Source organism: Numenius arquata, chromosome 8 (genome assembly GCF_964106895.1).
Source record: "Numenius arquata chromosome 8, bNumArq3.hap1.1, whole genome shotgun sequence".
NCBI classification, from domain to species: Eukaryota; Metazoa; Chordata; class Aves; order Charadriiformes; family Scolopacidae; genus Numenius; species Numenius arquata.
This window is the reverse complement of record NC_133583.1, coordinates 34,781,017-34,797,594: the sequence shown is the minus strand read 5'-3', so window position 1 is coordinate 34,797,594 and position 16,578 is coordinate 34,781,017. Positions and strand designations below refer to the sequence as shown.

The 16,578-nt window shown below is 39.3% G+C and overlaps 1 protein-coding gene across 1 annotated transcript in view; it reads right to left on the bottom strand.

Moving 5' to 3' along the window:
- Positions 1-16,578, bottom strand: part of MTA1 (metastasis associated 1) — an 86,482-nt gene that overhangs the window by 19,285 nt on the left and 50,619 nt on the right. The window contains exons 11-17 of the mRNA XM_074151775.1: positions 14,640-14,698; positions 7,415-7,530; positions 6,413-6,564; positions 4,538-4,727; positions 4,059-4,148; positions 2,045-2,197; positions 1,002-1,037 (exon numbers count right to left, since the gene is read on the bottom strand). Of these exons, the coding sequence (XP_074007876.1) occupies positions 1,002-1,037; positions 2,045-2,197; positions 4,059-4,148; positions 4,538-4,727; positions 6,413-6,564; positions 7,415-7,530; positions 14,640-14,698 (796 nt within the window). The remainder of the gene's footprint in view (positions 1-1,001; positions 1,038-2,044; positions 2,198-4,058; positions 4,149-4,537; positions 4,728-6,412; positions 6,565-7,414; positions 7,531-14,639; positions 14,699-16,578) is intronic.

Sequence of the window (16,578 nt, the reverse complement as noted above, 5' to 3'; positions counted from 1 at the left end):
AAATTCAGTGAGCTACTCTGCATCTACATCCCTCATTACTGGACAAAGCTTCCAAGGAAGCCAAACTGACCAAGGCAGCAGGGTTTTGTTACTCTTCCCAAAACACAAGAGCTAAAAAGCACATTAAAAACTCAGCAACACAATATCAAGGTATAAATTCCCAAAGAGAGCAAGATGGTAGAACAATCGCTGTCCTCATTCTTACTGTATTCTCCACATGCACTCCCGTATGCATGCATGTAAATACTGGTAATGGTCATCCACTGTCTCAGCCATTAACATAAAGCTTAATGTCAGGGCATGCAGTGTGGGCCACTTCGTGGTAACATGTAAGCTTAAGGTTTTGTGTTCACCTGTCTCATGATGACATCTGTATATCCAAACTATTCAAAATCGGTCTGTTCCACTGCATTTGTTTACGTGACATCATATGTCTGTTTCCTGCATTATCACCAACTAAAGCTTCCGGGGTCTATTCAGTAGTCAGAACAGATTAGTTTTTAATCTGTGGAAATTTTGAAAATCATTTCTACTGCCAGTAGAGAACACGCAGACAGTTGCTCACCAGTGAGACTGTCCACTCACAGTGGAATATATAGAGGCTTAAACTTGGGACCCGATGTGAATACTGTCTGCTATTTCTTTTGATCGAAGTGAATTTAAAGTAGTTCAGGACGCATGAAACTGATTTTTTATAAGTCAAACAGTGAAACAACACCTAGTGTCAAATCAACCATCACATCCTCAACTTGAGGAATTAGTAATCAATTCTGAACATGGCACTTCATGTCTTCAGCACAGTTGTACGACTTGTCATCTGCATGTGAAAAGCCTGGAAGGTGAGCAGCATAACCATGGGTGGAAATGGTTACCCAAGGAACACTTAGACATCAACACAGAAAGTGCACACAGACTCATTAGCCACAAAGCACAGACAAGCCAGCAGATGAAACTAAAATTTGCTCTCCTAGCATAAGCTGAGCACAGCTTCAAGGTCTTACCCCTGCTAGGCATCAACAGGCGCTTCTTCATGTTGCCTGATAGAGCACAAGTGAACAGAAAAGAGAAAAACATCACATCAGCAACCTGAACAGCAGCAGTTTAAAAAGTTCTTAACGTTAAACTACAAACAATGAGATATCAAATGTCTGTAATTATGTTTCAGATAAGTCATATATAAAGTTAAAATTAAAGGTAAAAAAATTAAGAAAGATTTTCTGTATCTCCCTCCCGGCTCAGAGTCACAGTTAAACCAACTGTTCCTTTCCCCTCTTAAGGAGAGCTACCCTCCATCTTCTCACTCATGTTAAGGCCGTTTGAACAGACCTTTTTATCCTCATCTGAGAAAAAGACTGGATTTTCTCTCCCCAACACTCTCAGGCAAGACCAACTCTTCAGAATAGAGTCCTGGAGTCTGTGCCAGGAACATCCTGTGCCTATCTCCCGCTTCCAACACCTTCCCCTTGCTTTTTATTCTTGAGGAGATGAAGCCTAAACTCCACTGCGCAGAGGTGCTCAGTGACGGGGCCAACAAAAGCGAATGCTCTGGTTCTGCGCAAGGCAGGAGCACGTTTATTCCACCCCAGATCTGGCAGGTCTGCCTCCCTCAGCTAAGCAGCAGCCACCTCTCTCAACGGCATGGAGGCTCTGGTAGCTTTGCTGAAAGCCAGGTGATCCCCGTGTTACATAGAAAGCCACCTGGGAACTGCACAGCTACTACCTACAGACTAAAAAAAAAGCTGTAAACCTCAAAAGAAAAACAAAACATCACTGGGAAAAGCTATTAAGGTTTTCTTCATATTACTCATTTAAACATTGAAGGGACCACCCAGCACACACCCCATGTTACAACACCCAGAAGGAGAAATGGGACATGTAACTTTTACAAAAGGAAAAAATTAACACCACCACCACCCCTCCTCCAAGAATAAGAAACTTTGAATTTATACGAAGGGCTATGTTTTAAACAATCTCCTTGTATCTGAAAGGACAGAAGAAAAAGCCTATACAACAGATGATATGTATTTTGCAGAAAAATATTTACCATCCATTCCATTGTGTTGTTCATAACTTCTTTTTCCCAGGATAGTTGGGGACCCATTATTAATAACAGGCGTAAACTTAGCAGGAGTCAGATTGTTGAGAGAACTGGACAAGCTCTTTGCAGGATCTGGTTTCGGAGGACATGGATGAGACTCTGTTGTGAAACAACAAGGGGGTTTTTTTATTAGTGAAGATACTGAAATTATAAATCTGAAAACAACCTGCAAACTTGCAATGTGACCAAGTATATATACCTCCCCTTATATAGAAACTATCTCAGTCAATAATTTTGACTGAAGATTGCTATTTTTATAAAGCATTTTAAGTATATTTAGGAATTAACCTCTACTGAAGATGTTAAAACCAATGCCATAACATTCACTGTAACATATCATTATCCTAAAATAAGAGTTGATAAGAAAAGCACTTTTGATCTATTTCCAAAACACTATTCTCTGACAATTTGAGATCATTTGGGGGCTGCTCTGTATTAAAAGCCATCTTTGGGCAGTCCTGCAACCACCTTAAACTCTGTGGAAATTACAACTTTGCCAGTTTTGCAAGGTTTGTAAAAAATGTAATTTCTAAACTGGTCAAACAAGTGAGAATTCAAAGCACCACCGTAAGGAACACACAGAGACTCTGAATTCAAACTTCTGGCTGAGGCAGAGATGATCAAGCACATACTGTTCAACTGAAAAGATTTTGAGAAAGTTACAAGCCACAGAAAATGGGAACTTCAACCGAGTTTTTCTCTCGCAGCCCCAACAGCCAAGTAACGTATAACTTAAAAGTACACTGAGCACACCACCTGCAAAAATATGTTCTTACCAGTCTATCAGTATCCCTCCATTACTTTCACTCTCTTCTCCCAGCCCAATAGTCAAATGGAGACCCTGACAGCACTCTAGTGAAATCTCAAAACCTACTGCTACATTCTGTACAACTACTAAAAGTAGGATTTTATCCAACAGCAAAGCTTCTCCCTTTATTTGCCTTATTTGGTTGCACTATACATATCCAAAGGTTTCTCAATCTGTATATCTCATTAGTATACAGCAGAAGTACAACACTCAACAGAGAAGCAGTAAATATTTAATAAACCCTGAGCCTTACAATATTTAATCAACAAAAGCGTTCAAAGAAGCATAAAATCAACTCTAGTGTTTCTTAGCAGAGTAAAAAGGCAATCAATTTCCTTGTTAATCTGGAAGCCTTCAAAGTGCCACTGTCCAAGCTAGCTTTCTGTGGTTAGACTCACATTAGACTACTGTAACAACCTGAGACATGTCTTCAGGGTATCTCTAGCAACTGGCAACACTAGGGAAAATGATTTTGCATTCATTTGTAGTCAGAGCTGGCACGTCACGTAGCTGGCCTCTTCCAGCACCTAAGACTTACACCAATGTCCTGGAGAGAGCTACTCAATACTCTCCCACAGATCAGCTGATGAGACCCAAGTCCTCAAGAAAACCGTAAAAAAACCCACCCCAAACTAACAACCAAGAAGAAAATAAAGAAAGGAAATATAGTCCTCTTGTCTAGCTCAAGCACAGAACAGCGAGCAACTGATTCACAAGCTGTGGGACACAGCGCTGTCCTAAGCCTGAGAGGCTTCCTGGAGCACCCAACTGTAGGAACTGCCTCCAGACAGCCCAAAAATTGGAACAGTGGACTGACCAATTATTGCCAAGATTATGTTCACACCTCCATTAGCAGATGGTAAGTTATCCCCACATACATTGAAGGTCACAGCAAACACATCCTTCCCTTCACTTGAAAAAGTTTCTGATACAGCTCCATGAGCTCAGAGTGGACTGCTGAGCCACTAGGTCTGGCAAATTAAGTAAGAAAAGGAAAAAAGGACAAGTTCAGGGGAAGGTTTCCATGTTTTGCTTTTCGATCCAGAACTAGCATCTAAACCCAGAGCCAAATGGAAAAAGAAATGGTTAGCAGAATTAGCTAGTAGGGTTTCTTGTTTGCTTGGGGGGTTTTGTGTTTGGTGTTTTTAATACCTAAATACCGGAGTACTGCTTCTAAAGGCTTTCGAACCACTTGCTTTAATAGCAATGGGTTTTCTGATGCCTCAGGTAAACGTGCTGTGCCTGTAAAATAAAGAAAGATAATTAGAGGGTAAAGGCATTTAGATATTATAGCAAAACTAAATGAGTAACTCAAGTGTCCTGAAAGATCTTTCCAATCAAAAGGAATTTTACAGGTTGCAAGCATGTCTTGGCAACAGGACACAAACACAGAATTCTAAATGTAACAGCAAACATGAATATTTTAAAACAAACAACTCATGAATTTTCAAAGTTATTTGCCTAGCCTACAATCAGTTAGAACACTCCCCAAGTATAGCTAGGTTTTTTGAAACCACTAACTACGTGCAACAGAGCATCTCAAGAAGTGGCAACACAAACTTTATAGGAAAAGAATTTAAGAATTTCAAAGGGCTTGTTTGCAGGTAGGTCCCAGCTGCATCACCACTCACATTCTGCTTTGATTGCTGCGCTGTTAATAGGCAGATAGGGATGTCTTGCAGCATGCCAAGGGCGCAAGATATCTCGACATAGACGTCTGGCAATTCTTGTCAGTTTTGTTGTATGGAGATAGAAAGCTTGTCGTGTCTTCATAGCAAACTTGGGGCTCCCACTGTTTCGTACTGGTACACCATGAGGACTCTAGAAAGAAAGAAAAATAAACATGGTTTCTAAAAAATAATTATTAGAAAGTATGGTTTTAAAGAAGAGGAAGAATATCATATAAAATCACTTTCAACTCCTGATTCCCAGACATAAGAACAGAAACAGTATTGCGGATGAAAGTATTTTCGGTCCAGCTATTTCTGATTTCCCAGATCTTACCCACAGACATTTGGAATTTTCTTCCAAAATATCTCAAAGGATAAAATGACGGTAAACATTTTCTCTTCACAGGGAAGTATTTATTTCTGTGCTGTCCCAAGTCTTAAAGTAGGGATCCAAAAGCCAGACCTAAAGAAGTTATACATGATGCTATCAGATGACTTAGCGCTTACAGAGACAACAGAAGGACTCTCAAAACTTTGGGTGCTTAGAGTTGCTCTGGCTTATACAATGCAAACTCCTTGTAACAAAGCATTTGGAAGAGGGAGAGGAAAATCAGAGAGTAGCTATGTGGCTAAAATATACATCACAAACTCACTGCCCAAAGCAAACTTACAGCATGCAAAAATGTCTTTCTTTCAAAGTTGCAAGAATTTTTGTTTTAATTCTTACTCTGAACTCAATGAACGCATTTACAGAGTTGTCGAATATTCACTAGATGTAACAAAGAGCAATACTGGAAGATATTTATCTGCTACAGAGAAGAGAAAGCAGAATCTTCATGAAAAGCAACTAAGTCAACCAATAAAATAAAGAAAGTAGTATCTTCCTATCTCAAACCTGCCCATGGTTGGAAAACAGGAGGAAATTTCAGTTTGGGAAGAACAAGGCTTCCCCCTCTCTGACTATTTACATCCTTTTTAATTAACAAACAAGAGGTATAAGGCTGATAAAACCTGACAGTTATTTCAGCAATTAGGCAGCTTCAGATGCATGGAAAGAACAGAGGTTAGATGAAAGAAATAGAATAGAAAGAGAATGATAGCAAAGTCTTGCAGGGAGAAAAGAAATTAATCTAAGACCAAAGTTCAGTGTGCACTATCTTCTGCCCATGTGATGCAGCTACTTTTTACAATCAGCTCAATGTATGATGCTTCCAGACTGAACTTCCACCAAATTCAGAAAAATTCCAAGAATTCTGGTTTTTAAATAAAAGGGGAAAAATTAAACAGAAGCTCATAAAATGCTTACTCCAATCTATCCAAAAAGAACGAGGATTAATTAAAAAAAAATAGGATGAAGTAGGAAATCAAGATAAGGAATCTACAAAAAGCCACTAGCTATTTGGGATATCTAATGTTGAATGTGCCTTGGGAAAGGGAACAGGTTTCAGGAAATACCGAATTGCCTTATGGAAAAAATTAAAAAAAAACAGGCCCTCTTCCCCCTACAGCAAAAATAATGGAAACCTAATACCAGAAACACTTGCTGCCTTTTCAGTTTTTTCATCTTCATTAAGTTATCCCATGCATTTAATGGCTAGTTTGCTAAACAAATGTTGGGTTTTTCCTCAGGGCAGTACTTGGCAACAAATTACTTATAGCCAAAGTTAACATGCCAGCTTTTGCGAGACATGAAATACCAAACCCAAGAACAACAATGGACGCTGAAGGCATTCTTTTTATTGTTAAATATTTAAGAACAGTGAACAATTATTTAGATAGCACGGCACCTAGCTTTTCAGGCCAGAGCACAGAGCTCTTTGCTTTGAGGATACCTACCAAATTATTGCGGTTTGGTCCTGGTCTCTCCCCATCTAACCGTGTTGGCATTTTCAAGCCACCGTATTTCTTCCAGTAGGTCCAACAGGATGCACAGAGGCGACACTGCATGTTAGGGGGACCCCAAGAATACCACTGGTAAGACTGTGTGGCTAGAGATAACAAAGGTGGAAATTATATATATCCTCAAACAGGATCACTTTTCAGAGCTTATTCTCTTTAGAACCATCACAAAAGAAAACCCACACAAAGACAGTGCAAAGCTCAAAAGATCTTAGAAACCTGATGATGCCTTCACTGTCATCCCCACTGTTACACGTACTTGTGATTTCAGCAAAATTAATTACACATGTAAAACCTTTCTAAAACATTAACAGAAAAAATAACTAGTAGGATGGAAAAATTTCCTGCCAATGAAACAAAGCTCTCACTTTGCAAGACTGGTAGACAACAATTCCTGCAGAGCATGGGAGAACAAGGGGAGATTGTCTTCAGGAACTCCCCATACATTATTTTTCAACTAAAGAATGTAATATAAATCTGTGACTTGACTTCTCACACAGTCCTACATGCAAGCATCTCTAAAGGCTCCCCATAAAGGAAGACAATCATTAGAACTCAGCACATAATACCAGGCAGCAGATCAAATACAAAGATATCACTTGTTTTGAAATCTACTAAAAAAATATGAAAAAATTGTCAACTCCACACCTTGGTGATTAAAGTCATTGCTCAATAGCTACCTGCAATTACATAGAGCATTTACTAACTCCCCCTTAAGCATTTCATAGTTATATTTACCAATGTAACACCAGTAACCCCAAAAAACCCCCAAAAAAACACCCAAAGAATAGCCCCACTTTGCTTAAATGCTGCTATGTCCCCCCACCCTCCCAAAGCCTTTTCTCCCACCTCCCCACCACAACACAGCTTTTACTTTACTGTTTGCAACACAGCACTCGCGCTCTCTATGCACAACTGCCATACTGGCATGTCACTTACTATAACAGCTTTCACAGGCCCGTCCTGCTCCCGTGTTCTGTGCCTGTACTCCAGTACCATTTACCACTCCGGGTTTGACATTATTTACATTGATCTGGTTGGGGTTTGGCTTGTTACTTAAAACACAAAGCAAAAAGGAGGACAAACATTAATTGAGGCATGCAATTTCCTATGTGACTTTAAAAAATATGGCCCAAAACATTTGAGGATTTAAATTTCACTCATCGTGTGGCTTCCAGAACAAGCTGTACTTACCAGCAATCTGACTTTCATGAACACACTGTCTCCATTAATATTTAAATAACGCCGATAATAAAAATAACTATAATAATAGTTAGATATCATTTTCAAGAGTCCAAAACCTTTTAAAAACAATAAACCAGTGAGGCCAGGTAGGTATTGTACTTACTATCCCAGAAATGCTAATCTAGGTGATAAAAGGTCTTATTTACGGATCTCTCCCGGTCCGCAACATGATTTTTTACTTTAACCTCCAAAAAGAAGCCTGGGGGAAGGAGCGGTAGAGGTAGATGGAGAAACATCAACCCCTGCCTTATTCAGGAAAAGATAACCCTAGACTGCAGTCACAAATATTTCCACATTGCCTTACTGCAAAGGTTTGCATCATGTAGCCACCATTCACACAAGCTCACTCAACACATCAAACAAAATCTTAGGACATGGTGTATACACAGAGATATTAATGAATACGAACCTTCTGGAAAGTCTTAAACTATGGTCTGCACTTTTCTAAAAAGCATTTAGGTTTCTACTAAATGGAAAAAGTCTGAAAGCTTAACATTCGCGGAGCAAGAAATGCATGGATGGCTGTCGCTAATACATGAATCACCTCAGCTCATCTCTATACTCTCTTAAAAATGTTGACTCGGGGAAAAAAAAAATGCTACTGGCAGGAGCTGAGAATGAAAAGGGCAAACAAAACCTTGGCACAGAGAGCAGTATGGAATAGTACAAAATCTCTGCAGAGGAAGAGGTGTCAGAGGAGGAAAAGAAGGCATTCAAAAAACCCTTGGCATGAGAAGGAACAAGAAGGACAGAGAACTGATATTGCAGGGACAGGTCTTCTGGGGAATGGAAGAAAAGGAGAAGTCACACAAGAAGTTTCAGAGAAGAACACATGAGGAGCTTATGAAACACGCAAGGACTCCCAGGTGCTGTTAGGAGCTCAACTTATAGAAGCAACAAAAAGCAGGCAGCCTTGGGTGCCAGCTTCTGAACATAAGCCTAAATCATAGTGAAGATTACATTTCCCTAACATTCCCTTACCTGAAGACTGAAGGGAGTGGGCATACTCCTTTTATTTCCAACTAATAAACCCATGATTTGGAAGCCACTTTTTCCAAGCAGAAATATCTTAAAATGGCTTTCTGAAAACCCGTTTTCTTACACATTAGTTGCACACTGACACAGGAGTCACAGTGGTTGCAGTGTCCCAGAACACCTATTACTTTTCACCCTGGCTAGCGCTGCAAAAACAGCATTGTGGGAATATGGCCAAATTCGTTTGTTTCTAATGGGGCATCCATATCAGGTTTCACATTCTCAGCAATGACCCCAGAAAGCAAAGGAGTTCCAAGTGACTGAACTCTGAAGACAACTGGCCCTTGCAGCTCCAGAACAAACCCAAACGCTACTGGAAAGCTTACACTGCCCTGGAAGCCAGAAGATCATCTGTCTCCTCATCTGAAAACGTCCGATCAAGCACTGAGATACAGAGCTCAGTAAAGTTCCATTTCTATAGATACAAAATAGATTTGGCTGTGAATGACCTACAAGGACCCCACATACATTGCATAAGGAGGTAAGACAGTATTTGCCCTGTCTCAGAAAAACTTCAGACAGCATTCTGATGGTGCTCCTTGCTGTAAAGTTCAGGGCCTTTCTGCAGAAGAGAAAGCTTAGGAGGCTACATGGCACCAAAACACTGCAAACTGTTTGTTCCTTCAGTACACTGAGGAGCCTGTCTGCAGCCCAAAAGCAGCAGAGAAGAGAAAAAAATTAAGGCATTTAGATTAACAAGCCTGATTAGATTTTCTTCTCCTTTTGCTTACTAATTTGCCTAGCTCTTACAAGGATTAAACTGTTTTGGGGTGCTCATAGAATGGCATGAAGTTCTGACACCACAGATGGCAGGAGATCCGCAGACACATTCAACAAAGGAGAAGTTGAAAGAGGGTACATTCATGCTACCCACCATTTTCTCTGGGATGTCGCTATAGTAACCTGCTGCAAAAGAACTTTTGCCAATGATTCACTAGCAAAGTCCATATGCAAACATTACCAAGATGCTGTAAAACAAACAGTCCTCACAGATGCACACTCTTACATGCAGCGTTGCTCAACAGAGAGAGCGAAAGACCAAAGTAAAGGAAACTAAGGTTCCACTCCAGGTCCTGTGGCTCAATATCAGACATGTTGCTTCCCTTCTATACATTTATTTATCCTCTGAAAAATGCAGTAAAGGAACTTAAATCCATCAGTAAAGCATATTAAAAGGTTTTGGCCTTTTTGAGGAGTGTGGAGGGAAGCCCTGACATGTCTGGTTGTAAACAGGAAGATGAGATCAAGACGGCACTCACTGGCATGCACATCCAAAGCACTGTGCAGAAAGGAGGGTGATGGCCTGACTCCGCTGCCCTCTCTACAACCTTCATCAAACTTGCATTTCAAACACAAGTGAAAGGGAGGTGTGCGTGAGAGCTGATCACCAAATTGCACTGATCACTAAACTGTCAGGCTGTAGTTGTGGCAGTAACTTCACTTCAGGATTTCTGGAGCAGTACAATTAACGTAGGTGCAAGAAGCACCAGAAAGCATCCTTCTCCAAAGCTAAGGGCAAGTTTCACAGGGGCAATAACAATAAAATTTAGGCAGCTAATGTCTTCATCACATGAGAGGCAAAAAGCTCTTAATTGTTGATGATATGTTAATTAAAGTTGTTTGATATCACCAAAGCCTGCTACAGCTATTAACAAGAGAATTAGATGAATAACTGGATGAATCATTAGGCAATTAATGAAGCTCAAGTGAAAGATGCAAATAAGGTAGTGAGAATACTGATGGTGCGGTAAACTATCACTTCCAGTTCTTACATCAAGAATGGAAGTCTTTTAAATGGGTTTCAATTGTGCTGGAGCAATCAGCTACACTAGAACAGGGATCACGACGTGCAGAGTTCTGGGCTGTACCCTGCAGGAGATTAGTCTCAACTAAAGAGATTAAGGTGATAAAGCACACGCAGAAAGAAGGCACTGGAAGCCAGCCATCATGGAGCGAATCCCCTGCCCAAAAAACCCAACCCGAAGATAATCCTGAGCCACGCAGAACACTGAAATCCCTTCACTACGTGACTAACTAGCATTTGACCCACAGCATAGTGATAAAATTGTAGTTGTTAAAAATAACTATAAACTTAACACCATCAGTGAATGTTTCCTGTTAGACGGCTAGATGCAATACAACAATTAAGAAATAAAGCCTCAGAAATAAGAACAATTTTAAATGCTTTGTAAGGGTCATTTATGCCATCTATCTCTAGGCATCTAATGCAAGTGTCTGGATTCCTCATCCAGACAACAGAGAGGTGAGCTCTCATCACAACTCTCCAGGCTACTGTAAATACCCACTTCTAAGAGCAGGTCTAATGACTGATAAACAATGGTCTCTGAAAATGAGAACCTTTCTCCAACAAAATGTTGAAGATTGCCTTTTTAACAAGTACAGCTACAACAGAAAGAACGGATTTGCGCGTTTAGTTTTTCTATGCTGCAATGGACCTCTGCGCAATTAAACAGAGAAGGAAAAAAGTCTTGTTCCTCAGGCAAAGGACAACCAAGAAACAGATAAATGAATTATCTTCAACTTGTTAAGCAGTCACCCCTTGTAGTCATCCAAAGCTTTGGACTGTTCTTCCAGTTTCCTTATTAGCTTAAAAAAAGAGGCAGAGTAGGGAATAATATTTCCATGCATTACAAGTGGTTGTGACGCATCATTTGCACCTTTAAAAGTGCTTTGAGATTGTCAGATAATATACTGTAAGTAGAATGTATTAATTTACATTTACAGATGCAAATTTAAAATTTACATTTTGGAGACTGGGGATTATATGGAGGACTTCATTCTTCCCTTTCTGTTCTTACTTCTTCTGCTATCACTTAGATCAAAGCAAAAAAGAGAAAAACCACACAAAATTGTATGTCTCAGCCGTCATGATTTGCAGATGTTCTAATCCCAAAAAGCACCAGCTATACAACCAGACTGTCAACAAAAAGAAGCCAGTAACTAGCACATATGATGCCCGTAAGATTAGTAAAACCAGAATATGATTTCCACAAGAGCCTGAAGAGTATGTTTGGGTACAGACTAGAAGGAGAAAAAGTTTGAGACTACATCTGTAACACGAAAGGTCTCCGAGGCCTGCGTTCACACTGGGTGATGGCAGGAATATCTTCATTCAGGCTTCTGTTACTGCTTTATTTAACACCACTTCCACTGACAGAGAAATTGCTACAGAAAACAACTAAAAGACTTTTTTTCAGTATTTCCTGAATGCAGAAGTCAAGTGATTTTATACTTTTTCTTTTCACCAGGAAAGCACGTTTGCGCTGTTCAACCTAAGGGATGCATTAGAAAGCCACCCATGCAAACACTGGATTCAGTCACATCAACTACAAATGTCTGCCCCAAAACCAGGGTTGTTCTTGGAAGGAGCACAGAAATGCTTGTCTAATATCTAGGACAGAAATGTACTTCCGATATCTAGGATGTTGGTTTAGGACTTGATAACCTCACATCAATTACCTCCATGCTTCAGTTACCCACATTTTAAATTTGATGCAAAGTCTTAAATTAAAAAAAATATCAACTCTAAAGCTTCACGTAGAGCTGTTATTTTTCACTGTATAATATGTATGTGACATAAGAAATAACCTTTGAAGACCACTTCTGTTGTTTTTCTTATTATTTTCCTTCTCTCTCCCTAGATTTTCTTATTAACATCACAGGAACAGACGCGAGTCTTATCAGTAGAAGACAGCCAGGGATAAAAAATAAAAAATTAAAAAATTGTTTGAGTCTGATATCCTCCTGGGTCTCTCTTTGCAAACAATTTTACACCAATTATTGTTAGAATAGGTTTCATTAAATCAGCTGATATGCTTCTGCATAGGTCTTGTGACAGCCTACATCAAGTAATTTATTTTTGAGGTGACAAGTGGATCATTATGGTTCAAGCCTCGAAACAGGAATGGGCTCAGTAACACGATAAGGACAAATCAATAACATTGATATTTAGATCCCTACACCATGTATTGCTATTACAAGCCAAGAATATAATCTTCTTCTAGGTCACAAGATAATGTAGATGCAATATATTCCCTATGTGGCAGACCTTGTACTGAAACTTCAGTAGAAATAATAATAAAAAAAATAATCTTAGAAACACTTAATTGTTGCCACATTTGGAAGTATTAATAGAAAAAAAAAAGGCAGCAGAAGCATTCATGTGGGATTAAATAAATCATGTACAGAATTGCTACTTTTCCTGATACACATGAAATTATATTGAAGGAGGAGGAAAATTTGACACACTTTTACCAATTAAACAATATGTAAGTTAAGGTATAACATTCACAAAATCAACCGTGACTGGAAATCAAAGCCAGAGATAAAAACAGCAACCACACGTGTAGAGACAGAAGTCTCTTACGGAAGTGGAGAGGTAAGTTGCTGATTTGATTATATTCTCTAGATAGCAACACGAACTATCTTGCTGAGATACAGTGTTGAGGAATAAGATACCATTCCAGACAGCCATTATCAAATGAGCACCATAACCCTTCAAACACAAAGCCCTACCTACATATATTATAATCCAAGAGCAACAGCAAGACTTAACAGGATCTCTTGTCTGCAATATACTTTTGCAATCACAGTCTAAATTACATTGGCTTTTGCTTTCCAAGCTTATCACATTATGAATTCATGCTTAATTTCATGTCCAGTGTCCCCCTGCAGAGTAACACTATCCACAAAATGCAATACTGTTGAAAAACTGCATGCCAAGAAATATATTTGGTGTTACTCTGAATATTACATCTAATTTTTAGTAAGTTCACCTGAGAGATACCAACATATTCCAAAGTAAAAAAGAAATCGGGGATCCTCTATTTTCACAAGAAATAAGGGACTGTCTTGCAAGCTAAATATGTAAAACTTAGTTTTGCCTTAAGTAAAGAACACATGGTAGAAGTTCATAAATATTTGAAAGGAGATAGCATAAAAGAGTAAAGGGTAACACACATGGGAACATATCAGGAAGAGAAAACTGAAAAGAGAAAGGACAGGGGAGAATTAAAGCTCCACACTATAACAACTGTTGACTGGGTTATGCACAGGAAATGCAAGAGAAGCAGCACGCTTTACTACAAATTTTTTAATATATATTTTTATAGTTGTATACATATTATATAACATTATATATTAATTTTAATATAGATCTATATATAAACTTACATATATCTAAATGACATGAGGAAACAACCACACACTGGTGATCCATTGATGACAAAAAATAATAAAAACATGTATTATTGAGCAGTTAATTAGCTACCCTTTTGTTCACAACCATGCTGACCTGCCACCAAGTCCCCAACTCCCAGTTGGCATAAAAATAAAAATTAGAAGATAAGTAATGGTCGCTTCAGGATGGGAACATTATATAGAATGCAGGAAACGAGCCACATGACAGCACAGCATCCTAACCAGGAAAGCCCCAAAGGGAAAGTCCTCGGCTGCCCGTGGAGGAAATACCCTGTGTGCCAGAAGTGGAAGGTCAGCGTGTGGAACAGCTCTGTCTTTTACGCACTCATAAGCAGCAGCATAACTGTACTGGGAGGAGACCTGCTTTCTTCTAGCCAGCACTCAGCTATAAAGCTACCGTGTTTTCTTCCACGGGGCTCCTAGTTGTTTGTTAGCATCAGGGTGGTTAGCATTAACTCAGCTAAAATACAAAGCTATTCAAGCATCAGCAGAAGGTGCGTTATATTGGTAACCTAATTTAATAGTTCCCTGACATGTTTGTTCGACTATGATGTCTCTCATTATGTAATTAGAGCAAATACATAATACTGGCAGGCCATGGAAACTGCTACACCAGACCCTCTACAATGAAATAGAAACCAAAACAATGCAAAAAGATACTTACTAGTTGGGTATATACACTTGTTTTAGCTTGCTTTCTGCTTCTGCTGCTTTCAATCGTTTCTTTAAAAAGAAAAGAAAAAATAAAAAAGTTAGAATAGAAATAAAATAAGGACTATTCTTCCTAGAAGTCAAGTAATATACCTGTAAAAACTTTAGCGCTCATTAACAATGAAGTTTTTCGTTTCACTGAGCAGCTATCACAAAATCCTTTTCCAACAGGAAAATATCCACTGAAAACAACTGCAGGCATCAAATGACTACGCACACACTTTTCAAAAGTCAAAGAGATGACAATCTACTATTTATAAAGACAAACTTCTCATTCCCATTCACTTCAATACAAAGTCATGCATTGTTCCCCTCACAACTCTTTTCTTTCCCTGCAGAGGAATATCTGACATCCCAGTTTGTTCTCCATGATAATATTCACCAACTGGACAATACGAGGCATAGTAATGCACCTTCTCCATCGTATTTCCTCAACACCTGAACCAATTCAGAGTTTGAAGGAAGACTTTTTTTGTTGATAGTCCTCACTTTTGAAGACTGACACAGGAGATTTCTTTAGAAGTACACCCCATTTTTCTCTTTAGTTCAGTAAAACCATCCATTAACTTCTGTCCACATTTCTGGAGTAAATGAGGATCCCTTCAATGGGATGTATGGAGTAAATTCCCCCAGAACAGCACTGCTCCTTTTTTTTTTTTCAGCTACAGCTGTGAACTTGCTGATAGCCCACAAGAGCAGAAGTAGGCAATTAGCATAAACTTTACTAACTGGATAACTCAAACCTTCACACCATTATAAAGTAAGAGACATTCTGAGGTTCAAGTTTCCTCTTTATTACATAAGTTAAATCAATTTAGGGTGAACTTCTGGAGGCCTCTAGTCCAACCCTCCTGCTCAAAGCTGGGCCCATGTGCTTCAACATTCATGCTGGTAACAGTGTTCTGCATAAAGCCACAACATTTTCCAGACAAACCAGCAGCGTGGTGATATTCTAGACAAACAGATTAGCTTAACATTTTCTATGCAGCAGCCTCAAGGCACAGTCTAGGAAAATTAATGTAAAGCTAAAGTCAGTATTCTTCACAGACACAGGCAGCACCAGAAAATGTAATAAAATTGAAGTGTGTCACTGAGGAACTGGACAAACATAAAAATCCTTTTTACAGGGACACAATGGACACACATAGAAACAATGGAGTACAAGTTTCCCGAGAGCACAAAGCTTGCTTTGATCAGAGGGACAGTCTTAAGCAAAGGTTTTCCATTTGACAGTTCCTTGACAAAGCTCTCTAGACTCCTAAAAAATTCCCCACTTCCCTTTTCCTGTAAACTAAAGTCAATCCATCTTAGAAATCAAAGAACGAAGTTGTCAGACAAGAAAACAAGGACTGGGAAAACAGAAGTTCTGAAAGTTATCCTGAGCCTATGGGTACACCTTCACAGAGCTGCACCCAAAAGCTGTTTTCTTTCTGCTGGTGTAGGCAAGTTTCCCAGATTGCTTTTGTTAAACCTCGTCGAGGACAAGGATGGCTACCTGGAAACTGTCCTCAAAAAAACCCAAATGAAGACTTTGTGGAGACAATCCTTATCAATCCTATAGACTTGGAGAAATCAATAATGCACATTTTGCTGGCAATTGGTGATGGAACTAAAGAGGTTCTCCCTCTGAACACAAACCACAAATTCAAAGTTGAATATTTTCAAAACACCCTCTTCAAGTCTTTTTATATAAGACTCTAAAGATGGGCCTCTAAAAGCGCTGTGACAACGGTTCTCCAACAGCATCAGAAACCCCCTCTGTCTTCCAGAGAGACACTACCCAACAAAAAGCCATCCTTTAACAAAATGCATGCTTTTCAGGTGCATTTTGGCTCATGAACTGAAGGCTGTTCCACTCAGAGCCTGAACTGAAAGAGAGGTCTTCTTTCTCC